Source organism: Heptranchias perlo, chromosome 4 (assembly GCF_035084215.1).
Source record: "Heptranchias perlo isolate sHepPer1 chromosome 4, sHepPer1.hap1, whole genome shotgun sequence".
NCBI classification, from domain to species: Eukaryota; Metazoa; Chordata; class Chondrichthyes; order Hexanchiformes; family Hexanchidae; genus Heptranchias; species Heptranchias perlo.
This window is the reverse complement of record NC_090328.1, coordinates 23,439,166-23,451,332: the sequence shown is the minus strand read 5'-3', so window position 1 is coordinate 23,451,332 and position 12,167 is coordinate 23,439,166. Positions and strand designations below refer to the sequence as shown.

The 12,167-nt window shown below is 43.2% G+C and overlaps 1 protein-coding gene across 1 annotated transcript in view; it reads left to right on the top strand.

Moving 5' to 3' along the window:
• The first annotated feature begins 3,390 nt into the window (after positions 1–3,390).
• si:ch211-197n1.2 (EF-hand calcium-binding domain-containing protein 6) overlaps positions 3,391–12,167 on the top strand; it is an 81,139-nt gene continuing 72,362 nt past the window's right edge. The window contains exon 1 of the mRNA XM_067982133.1: positions 3,391–3,823. Within this exon, the coding sequence (XP_067838234.1) occupies positions 3,472–3,823 (352 nt within the window). The 5' untranslated portion in view covers positions 3,391–3,471. The remainder of the gene's footprint in view (positions 3,824–12,167) is intronic.

Sequence of the window (12,167 nt, the reverse complement as noted above, 5' to 3'; positions counted from 1 at the left end):
TGTAAGGACATATGTAGGAATGCACATAGTGAACCCCATGGTAAGGGCACAATGACAGAGGTTGGGAAGCAAAAGATTTCTCTGCTTGTAACTGCTGAAAGGCAGCTTGCAGAATCCTTTCTTAGCAGCATAGCTGAGAATATACTTTTCAAATCACTTCAATCAAAGCTGATGTTTCAGATAAAGTGTATGGATCAGATGATTGGCAAGGGTTGTGGAACAAGAAATCATAATGGTTTCAAGAAGGAAATAGATTGGGTTCTTGTCAACAAATGGGATTCAAAGTTATTAGAAATGCACCAAGGGAATACTGTGGACAGGTGAGCTGGATGGAACAAAGGACTGGAACTATGTTACTATGTAAAGGTTGTGAACTTGACCACTTCCTAGTTTTATACATTTATATCCCCTTGTACTGGACTCACCTACAAATGGAAACAATTTCTCCATATCCGCCCTATTGAACTCCTTCATAATTTTAAAGACCTCAATTAGGGCTCCTCTTAATCTTCTCTTTTCCAGAGAAAAGAGCCCCAGCCTCCTTAATCTTTCCTTACAGTTACATCCTCTCAATTCCGGTAACATCGTTGCAAATTTTTTCTGCACTTTCTCCAATGCTTCAATATCCCTTTTGTGTAAGGAGACCAGAACTGCACACGGTATTGCAAGCATGGTCTAATCAAAATTCTATATAAATTTAATATTACCTCCCTGCTTTTGTTTTCTATTCTTCTTTAAATAAACCCCAGTACTTTGTTTGCACCTTTTATGGCTTTATCGACTCATGTTGCTACTTTTAGCATTTTATGTATCTGTGTTCCCACATCTCTTTGCTCCTCTTGCCCATTTAGTTTTTTACCTTCCAAGGAATAAGTGGCCTCCTTATTCCTCCTACCAAAATGAAGTACCATACATTTTGCTATATTGCATTTCTTTTGTCATTTAGCCATCCACTCTGCAAGCCTGTTTATGTCTTCTTGTATTTTGGTGCAGTTTTCCACTATTAGCTATACTTCCCCCAATTTAGTATCATCTACAAATTTCAACATCATACCTCCAAATCCTGAGTCCAAATTGTTTCTCTATATGGTGACTTGTGGGTTGCAGCATGGATCCCTGCAGGACGCCACTTCCCACTTTCTGCCAGTCCGAGAAACTTCGCTTAACAGTAACAGGAAACAGAGAGTAGTGGTGAACGGCTGTTTTTCGGACTGGAGGGAGGTATACAGTGGTGTTCCCCAGGGGTCGGTACTAGGACCATTGCTTTTCTTGATATATACTAATGACTTTAACTTGGGTGTACAGTGCACAATTTCAAAATTTGCAGATAACACAAAACTTGGAAGGGTAATAAACAGTGAGGAGGATATTGATAGACTTCAAGAGGACATAGACAGGCTAGTGGAATGGGCGGACACATGGCAGATGAAATTTAACACTGAAAAGTGCAAAGTGATACATTTTGGTAGGAAGAATGAGAAGAGGCAATATAAACTAAAAGGTACAATTCTAAAAGGGATGCAAGAGCAGAGAGATCTGGGGGTATATGCGCACAAATCGTTGAAGGTGGCAGGGCAGGTTGAGAAAGCAGTTAAGAAAACATACAGGATCCTGGACTTTATAAATAGAGGAATCATGTACAAAAGCAAGGAGGCTATGATAAACCTTTATAAAACACTGGTTATGCCACAACAGGAGTATTGTGTCCAGTTCTGGGCACTGCACTTTAGGAAGGATGTGAATGCCTTAGAGAGGGTCCAGGAGAAATTTACTAGAATGATTCCAGGGATGAGGGACTTCAGTTACGTGGATAGACTGGAGAAGCTGGGGTTGTTCTCCTTAGAGCAGAGAGGTTGAGAGGAGATTTGATAGAGGTATTCAAAATCATGAAGGGTTTAAGCAGAGTAGATAGAGAGAAACTGTTCCTATTGGCAGAAAGGTCAAGAACCAGAGGACATAGGTTTAAGGTGATTGGAAAAAGAACCAAAGGCGATGTGAGGAAAAACTGTTTTACACAGTGAGTGGTTGTGATCTAGAATGCATTGCCCGAGGGGGTGGTGGAGATAGATTGAATCGTGGCTTTCAAATGGGAATTGGGTAAGGACTTGAAGGGAAAAAAATTGTAGGGCTATGGGGATAGGGCGGGGGAATGGGATTAGCTGGATTGCTCTTGCAGAGAGCCGGCATGGACTCGATGGGCCAAGTGGCCTCCTTCTGTGCTGTAACCATTCTATGATTCTAACTCCTACCCTGTTTTCTGCTTTCTTGCCATCTTTCGACCCACTCTGCTACCTGGTTCCTGACTGCACACACCCTGACCTTTGTCATGAGTTTCTTATGTGGCACCTTACTGAAGACCTTCTGAAAGTCCAAATATATCACATCCATTGCATTGCCCTTGTTATTTCTTCAAAGAATTTAATAAGGTTGATTAAACATGTTACTTGTGCTCTATTCCCCATCTCTAGATGTTTTGTTATCTGATCTTTTAGCAAAGATTCTAGCACCTTTCCTGCCACTGATGTTAAGCTAACTAGTCTATAGTTCCCTGAATTAGTTCTATCTCCCTTTTTGAAGATAAGAATTGTGTTTGCTGTTTGCCAATCGCCTGGCATTATTCCTTTTCTATTGAATTTTTATATATGGATACAAGTGCATCTGCTAATTTCTCCCTAGTCTCTTTGAGTATCCATGGGTGCAATCCATCTGGACCTGGGGTTTTGTCCTCCTTAAGTTCTTTCTTTCTATCTTAACTGTTGAACTATCCCTCTTGACTTCTTCTACTGTTTTCATTTCCTCTTTGTTAATCTTGCTTTCAGGCTGTTATTGTGTCACTTTTGCCTTGTAGGTACATTTTGTGCTTTAATTCCCTCAACTTCCCTTCTAGTTTCTCTGTTTCTACCTGTGAAACATTCACATTAGCTGATTATTGCTTGTTTTCATCTGCAGATTTTGGAGACCTGTTTCAATATTATTAATATGCCTGCCACTAATGTAGTTAGTATTCACTCCATCAGTTGTCCAAGTTGCGTCTGGGCTTATTGGACCAGCTTGTCGCTTAAATAAATCGTTCAAAACTCAGAACTCCCTACCACTTTTTGGTGGTCACAACAAGCAAGCCTGCACACCAATAATAAGATACACACATTTCATGTTGGATTGTATAATATGCTGCTGTAAATTGCAATCCTGCCTAGGTTAAAATGGCATTGTGTATAGTTCATTATCACAGTTTCCCTGTGTGTGGCAGTGTCTGAGGCACACTCCCTGCTGCTTTCTGAATGCAGAACCAATTTAGTGAAAAGGATTTGGGCTTACTCGGTTGCCTGTAGCAACGTCTCCTTGTTGACCCAGAGGCACAAATCTTGAGTCGCCAAGTCTGTGGAAAGTTGGTGCAGTCTGGTTGCATTTCTCTATGTCTTAAAGTTAATAGTTTTGATCCTTATTTTTTTTTCTTCTTCCTTACTGAGGATGGCAACTCTAGGCGGTGTGTCCCGACCTCCCAGCCACGCTGCTCCCCGGCTGCCCCATATCCCGCATCCACTGTCCCGCCTCGGGGACCCGGAGACCATCTCCGTCCGGGGCTTCTCCCGGGCCAGCGACAAGCAACCGGCCGAGCCGCCACTTGTACCGGACAAGCCGGCGTCCGGTGCACAGGGCTATGGGAAGGAGCCGATGGACCAGCCGTCCAGCGGCCGCCGTAAGGAGCGGGAGAGGGAGCCGGAGCCGAGGCGAGTGTCCCGGGGGTCCCTGCAGCATATCCCCGAGGGGGTGGAGGTGGCGTTCGAGGCTGAACCCGACAAACCCCGGCTGCCCGTCTTCGGTAAGTCGACTCTGGTGATATAAAAGGGGCAGATTGGGAGGGGGTGGGGAGGTTGACTGACCACTGACACGTCCCGAAAGGCTGCCCCCCTTCCAGCCTCTGGCTTTCTGAGGTGTTGGTTTTACTCAGCTTTAATGAATTTAATACAAGATTCAGATAAGTAGCTGCAGTGAGTTTGATTCAAACAAGGGGCTGTGTCCAAACATTGATACACTGGATGGAGTTCTTTTAAAAAATGATGTTAAACATCAAACTGTGTGGAAAGACAAAGCTTGGCTCACTGAGGGGAGTTTTTAAAATGTATTTATTAATTAATACATTAAAACTCACCAGCCAAAAGGTTGAGGATATTCTGATCATTTTGCAATTTTGTAAACCCCCTGACTCAGAAAATCTGCAAGGAGATTTTCTGAGCGCCGCTCTCGCTAATCCCAACACCTTGACTTCACTGCCAGGATCAGCAGGATTAAATTCACAAGGAACTTCGGATCACAGGAAGTAAATACCACATCGACTGGTTACATTATTGCCCATTTGTACAGAACTAGAACATCTAAAACAAAAGCATTAACAAATCGACACGGACTCTACTGAATAAATGCTGCTTTACAGATAGGCATCAAGGGTGGTAATGGCAACCAGGGAATTATAGGCACAAAAACCCAAATCCAATATGAATGGGTTTGTTATTTATTCCTTCTCATATTCTACCTTAAACCAACCATTCAGTTAACCCTCACCGTGCCAGAGTGGAATAATTAAAGAACAAACTCTTCTAATAAATGTATTTATTGGATTACCAACTCCCAGTGCATGTTCCCCTTACACATTTTAAAATCTGATCGTCTCAGTTTTCTCTGCAGGCAGACTCTGCCCCCCCCCCTCCACCTTTAACCAGGCCGTTTAATTAAACCAAAAGATTTTTTAATGTGATTTTATGATTTTATTTCCCCCATGGTTACTGGATTTGCCTATTCACTAACGGTTACTACAGTAACATTTTGTTCCGAGTTGGAGCTCGACAGGTGGCGGCTCTTTCAGGACTCAGGCTTTAACTCGAGTTATTTCATCGCTCCGTTCCCCCACATTAACACCTCCCCCCGCTCCAGCCTTAAAGGTACAGGAGCAATCGGTTTGTGTGTGGGGTGGGGGGTCTTAAGAGAAAAACTACAAATCGAACAATAGGAAAAACAAGTATAGTTTGATTGAGTTTTCCATCCCACATGAACATAAGATTTTCACTGGGGCAAGGGTATTACAATTTCTATTTTCCTCCCAAAAATGGAAGAAATGCTGGTTTTTGTCAAGAAATGATGAGAATACACATGCTTGAAATGTGGCATTTGTGAGAATGGGATCCGGCAGGCACTGTGACAACATTGGGAGGTTTTTGCATTATAATTTATTTAATGTCTTGTGTTAGAGTAAATCCAATTTTAAAGTGGTTTCTGAATGGTACGGTAGTGAAATGGTTATAGTTCTGGACTGGCATCTCAGACTGTTGTAAAAGCCCAGCTGGTTCACTAATGTCCTTCAGGGCAACGGAATCCACCCCACATGCTTGGTCTGGCCTACACATGACTCCAGTCCCACTATGTGGTGACTCTAATGCCCTCTAAAGTGGCTTAACAAGCCACTGAGTTGTAAAATAATCACTATGAAGCCTGCCAACTAGGAATGATTGGACTTGCTTTCATCCTGAGAACAAATAAAAAATACTGTATAAGCTCTATCTCTGGGGGAATTCCACTTGAACATAAGAACATAAGAAATAGGAGCAGGAGTAGGCCATTTGGCCCCTTGAGCCTGCTCCACCATTCAATCAGATCATGGCTGATCTTCAACCTCAACTCCACTTTCCTGCCCAATCTCCATATCCCTTGATTCCACTAGTGCCCAAAAATCTATCCATCTCAGCCTTGAATATACTCAACGACTCAGCATCCACAGCCCTCGGGGGTAGAGTATTCCAAAGATTCACAACCCTCTGAGTGAAGAAATCCCTCCTCATCTCAGTCTTGAATGGCCAACCCCCTATCCTGCGACTATGCCCTCTAGTTCTAGGCTCTCCAGCCAGGGGAAACAATCTCTCAGCATCTACCCTGTCAAGCCCCCTCATAATCTTATATGGTTCAATGAGATCATCTCTCATTCTTCTAAACTCCAGAGAGTATAGGCCCATTCTACTCGACCTCTCCTCATAGGACAACCCTCTCATCCCAGGAATTAATTTAGTGAACCTTCATTGCACCCCCTCTAAGGCAAGTATATCCTTCCTTAGATAAGGAGACCAAAAATGTATGCAGTCCTCCAGGTGAGGTCTCACTAAAGCCCTGTACAACTGTAGTAAGACTTCCTTACTCTTATACTCCAACCCCTTTGCAATAATGGCCAACATGCCATTTCTTTCCTAATTGCCTGCTGTACCTGCATGCTAACTTTTTGTGTTTCTTGTACAAGGACACCCAAGTCTTTCTGAACACAACATTTACAATTTCTATTTTCCTCCCACGAATGGAAGAAATGCCATTTTTTTGTCAACAAACTGTTAAATGAAACAATAAGAATACACATGCTTGAAATGTGGCATTTGTGAGAATGGGATCTGGTTGGCACTGTGACAAGATTTGTTTTGTGAAAGTGGAGATCAATACAAGTAAATGGCCAGACCACACCAGGATGTCTGTGGGAAACAAGCCACATTGTTTGTTCTGGAGATCAGTCAGGATACTGTTGTATGCTAGTTAAATTCTACATGGCCAAAGCATGTATGTGAAACCAGGATGACATGAAAACATCATCAGCCTCCCATGCAATAGTTTGCACCCGTGTGTCTTTAAACAGAGATGATTACATAACTCCTTAAATAGCACCTTTGGAGCGTTTCGGTTTCAGAGAATTTTCATATCTTTAGTTCTGGCTAGACTTCCAGAAGGCATTTGATAAGGTTCCACATAAGACACTGTTATCAAAAATGAGAGCAGATGGAATTGGAAGCTACCTATTGACATGGGTAGGGAATTGGTTAGGTGTAGGAGACAGAGAGTAGGGATAATGGGTATATACTCCAATTCTCCAATTGGCAGGATGTGAGTAGTGGTGTCCCACAGGGATCTGTACTGGGGTCTCAGCTTTTCATTATATTTATAAATGTCTTGGATGAAGGAATAGAGAGCCATATCTCCGAGTTTGCTGATGGCACCAAGTTAGGTGGCACAGTAAGTACAGTAGATGGGAGCAGAAAGTTGCAAAGGGATATTGATAGATTATGTGAGTAGGCAAAACTGTGGCGGATGAAGTTCAATGTGGGGATATGTGAGGTCATCCACTTTGGACCTAAGAAAGATAGATCAGGGAATTTTCTAAATGGCAAGAAGCTAGGAACAGTGGAGGAGCAGAGAGATTTAGGGGTCCAAGTACAGGAATCACTAAAAGCTAGTGGACGGGTACAAAAATAATTTAAAAAGTTAATGGAATGTTGGCCTTTATCTCAAGGGGGCAGGAATACAAAGGGATGGAAGTTATGTTACAGTTATATAAAGCTCTGGATTAACCCCATTTAGAATACTGCTTTCAATTCTGGGCACCGCACCTCAGGAATGATACATTGGCCTTGAAAGGGGTGCAGCGAAGATTCACCAGAATGATACTGGGGCTAAAAGGGTTATGTTACAAATCTTATTTGTAGTAATAAGTCCTCAGTTTAGTGAAGAAAGCAAGATACTAGCTGAAAGTATTTTCAAAACTATTTTGAGAAATTTAATTGTTTCACCTTTTTAATTTGTCGGTTTTGCTGACTGACAACTTAGGACTGGTTATTTTCATATGTAGGAACATAGGAACAGGAGTAGGCCAGTGTGCAGGAAGTGTGTCCAGCTGCAGCTACTGGCTAACCGTATTTCGGAGCTGGAGCTGCGGGTGGATTCACCGTGGAGCATCCGTGATGCTGAGACTATCGTGGATTGCACATTCAGTGAGGTGGTCACACCGCAGGTAAAGATTACGCAGGCAGAAAGGAAATGGGCGACCGCCAGGCAGAGTAAAAGGTCTAGACAGGTAGAGCAGGAGTCCCCTGGGGTCATCTCCCTCTCAAACAGATATTGGATACTGTTGGGGGAGATGGCTTATCAGGGGAAAGCAGCAAGAGCCAGGTTCGGGGCACCACGGGTGGCTCTGCTGCACAGGACGGGAGGAAGAAGAGTGGCAGGGCTATAGTGATAGGGGATTCAATTGTAAGGGGAACAGATAGGCGTTTCTGCGGCCGCAAACGTGACTCCAGGATGGTATGTTGCCTCCCTGGTGCTCGGGTCAAGGATGTCGCGGAGCGGCTGCAGGGCATTCTGGAGGGGGAGGGGGAACAGCCAGTAGTCGTGGTCCATATTGGTACCAACGACATAGGTAAAAAAAGGGATGAGGTCCTGCAAGGTGAATTTAAGGAGTTAGGAGATAAATTAAAAAGCAGGACTTCAAAGGTAGTGATCTCAGGATTACTACCAGTGCCACGTGCTAGTGAGTATAGGAACAGGAGAATAGACCGGATGAATGCGTGGCTGCAGGGATGGTGTAGGAGGGAGGGATTTAGATTCCTGGGACATTGGGACTGGTTCTGGGGAAGGTGGGACCTGTACAAGCGGGACGGGTTACACCCGAGCAGGACTGGGACCAATGTCCTCGCGGGGGTGTTTGCTAGTGCTGTTGGGGAAGGTTTAAACTAGAGTGGCAGGGGGATGGGAACCTGAGTGGGGAGTCAGAAGGGAGTAAAGTTGAGAGCAGCAAGAGAGTGGAAGACCCAGGGGAAATTTACAATACAAATAGTACAAACATTTGTTCAAGAACAAGTGAAAGGGAAAAGCGTACAGCAGCGGAAAGAAAGTGTACTTTAGGCACTACAGATAAAGTAAAAACTAGAAGGCGTAAGGCGATTAACCCAGCATCAAAGCTGAAGGTCAGGCTAGGGTGTGTGGCCCAACTAAGAGTTCTATATACAAATGCACGGAGTATAAGGAATAAATTAAATGAACTACAGGTCAAAATTCAAATTGGAGGGTATGACATGATAGCTATTACGGAGACATGGCTGCAGGATGGTCAGGATTGGGAACTAAATATACCGGGTTATAAGGTCTACAGGAGAGATAGGGAAAATGGAAGAGGGGGAGGAGTAGCCTTAATGATTAGAGATAAAATCACTTCAATGATAAAGGAGGATATAACGAGGGGTAAGCAGCCAACAGAGACTTTATGGGTTGAATTGAGAAATAGGAAAGGATCTAAGACTATAGTGGGAGTTGTATATAGGAGCCCTGGCAGCAGCCCTGAAGTGCTAGATTGTATAAATGCAGAGATTAGACAGGCATAGTGGTCTTAATGGGGGAGTTTAACCTTCACATAGATTGGGAAAAGCAGACTAGCAACTGTCAGATAGGTAGTGAATTTCTTGAGTGTGTCCGGGATAGTTTTCTAAAGCAGTAGAGGCAACAAGGGGGCAAGCCATATTAGATTTAGTAATGAGTAATGAACTAGATTTAGTTAACGGCTTAACTGTGCGTGAACATCTATCATAACATGATCGAGTTCAATGTAGTGTTTGAAAGGGAAAAAAGTGAATCAGCTGCTAAGATTCTAGACTTGGGCAAGGCCGACTTCAATGGGATGTGACAGAGACTGTCCACAGTAAACGGGGCAAATCGACTGATGATCAGTGGGAAATGTTTAAAGAAACATTTAACATGATACAGAATCGGTTTATACTCCTGAGGGGCAAGAACTCTACTTGCCAAAAAAAACAGCCATGGACAACTAAAGAGGTAAGGGACAGTATAAGACATAAGGAAAGGGCATACAAAAAGGCAAAAAATGGCACAGATCCAGACGAATGGGAAAGATACAAAGATCAACAAAGGGTCACAAAACAGACAGTAAGAACTACAAAAAGAGAGTATGAAAAGAAACTCGCAAGGGATATCAAAACCAATACGAAGAACTTTTATAGTTATATTAGGAAAAAGAGGGTGGTCAGGAGCAGTGTTGGCCCCTTAAAAGCTGAAAGTGGGGATATTGTCATTGACAATGGGGAAATGGCGGACATGTTGAACAATTACTTTGCGTCAGTATTTACAGTAGAAAAAGAGGATAGCATGCCAGAAATCCCAAGAAAACTAATATTGAATCGGGGACAGGGACTCGATAAAATTAACATAAGTAAAACAACAGTAATGAAGAAAATAATAGCACTAAAGCGTGACAAATCCCCAGGACCAGATGGTTTCCATCCCAGGGTTTTAAAGGAAGTAGGTTTTTTTTATTTGTTCATGGGATGTGGGCATCGCTGGCGAGGCCGGCATTTATTGCCCATCCCTAATTGCCCTTGAGAAGGTGGTGGTGAGCCGCCTTCTTGAACCGCTGCAGTCCGTGTGGTGACGGTTCTCCCACAGTGCTGTTCGGAAGGGAGTTCCAGGATTTTGGTGAGCACATTGTGGATGCCCTAACTATAATCTTTCGAAGTTCTCTAGATTCAGGAACTGTCCCTCTAGATTGGAAAATTGCACATGTCACTCCGCTTTTTAAGAAAGTAGAGAGAGGGAAACCGGGGAATTATAGACCAGTTAGCCTAACATCTGTTGTGGGGAAAATGATGGAGTCTATAATTAAGGATAGGGTGACTGAACACCTCGAGAATTTTCAGTTAATCAGAGAGAGCCAGCATGGATTTGTGAAAGGTAGTTCGTGCCTGACAAACCTGATTGAATTTTTTGAAGAGGTGACTAAAGTAGTGGACAGGGGAATGTCAATGGATGTTATTTATATGGACTTCCAGAAGGCATTTGATAAGGTCCCACATAAGAGACTGTTAGCTAAGATAGAAGCCCATGGAATCTAGGGAAAAGTACGGACTTGGTTAGGAAGTTGGCTGAGCGAAAGGCGACAGAGAGTAGGGATAATGGGAAGGTACTCACATTGGCAGGATGTGACTAGTGGAGTCCCGCAGGGATCTGTCTTGGGGCCTCAATTATTCACAGTATTTATTAACGACTTAGATGAAGGCATAGAAAGTCTCATATCTAAGTTTGCCGATGACACAAAGATTGGTGGTATTGTAAGCAGTGTAGATGAAAACATAAAATTACAAAGCGATATTGATAGATTAGGTGAATGGGCAAAACTGTGACAAATGGAATTCAGTGTAGACAAATTTGAGGTCATCCACTTTGGATCAAAAAAGGATAGAACAGCGTACTTTCTAAATGGTAAAAAGTTAAACACAGTGGATGTCCAAAGGGACTTACGGGTTCAGGTACATGGAGCATTGAAGTGTCATGAACAGGTGCAGAAAATAATCAATAAGGCAAATGGAATGCTGGCCTTTATATCTAGAGGACTGGAGTACAAGGGGGCAGAAGTTTTGCTGCAGCTATACAAAACCCTGGTTAGACCACACCTTGAGTACTTGAGCAGTTCTGGGCACCGCACCTTCGGAAGGACATATTGGCCTTGGAGGGAGTGCAGCGTGGGTTTACTAGAATGATACCCGGACTTCAAGGGTTAAGTTACGAGGAGAGATTACACAAATTGGGGTTGTATTCTCTGGAGTTTCGAAGGTTAAGGGGTGATCTGATCGAAGTTTATAAAATATTAAGGGGAACAGATAGGGTGGATAGAGAGAAACTATTTCCGCTGGTTGGGGATTTTAGGAGTAGGGGGCACAGTCTAAAAATTAGAGCCAGACCTTTCAGGAGCGAGATTAGAAAACATTTCTACACACAAAGGGTGGTAGAAGTTTGGAACTCTCTTCCACAAACGGCAATTGATACTAGCTCAATTGCTAAATTTAAATCTGAGATAGATAGCTTTTTGGCAACCAGAGCTATTAAGGGATATGGGCCAAAGGCAGGTATATTTAGTTAGATCACAGATCAGCCATGATCTTATCAAATGGCGGAGCAGGCACGAGGGGCTGAATGGCCTACTCCTGTTCCTATGTTCCTATATTCAGCCCCTCGTGCCTGCTCCGCCATTTGATAAGATCATGGCTGCTCTGTGATCTAACTCCATATAACCGCCTTTGGCCCATATCCCTTAATACCTTTGATTGCCAAAAAGCTATGTATCTCAGATTTAAATTTAGCAATTGAGCTAGTATCAATTGCCGTTTGTGGAAGAGAGTTCCAAACTTCTACCACCCTTTGTGTGTAGAAATGTTTTCTAATCTCGCTCCTGAAAGGTCTGGCTCTAATGTTTAGATTGTGCCCCCTACTCCTAAAATCCCCAACCAGCAGAAATAGTTTCTCTTTATCCACCCTATCCGTTCCCCTTAATATCTGATGAACTTCGATCAGATCACCCC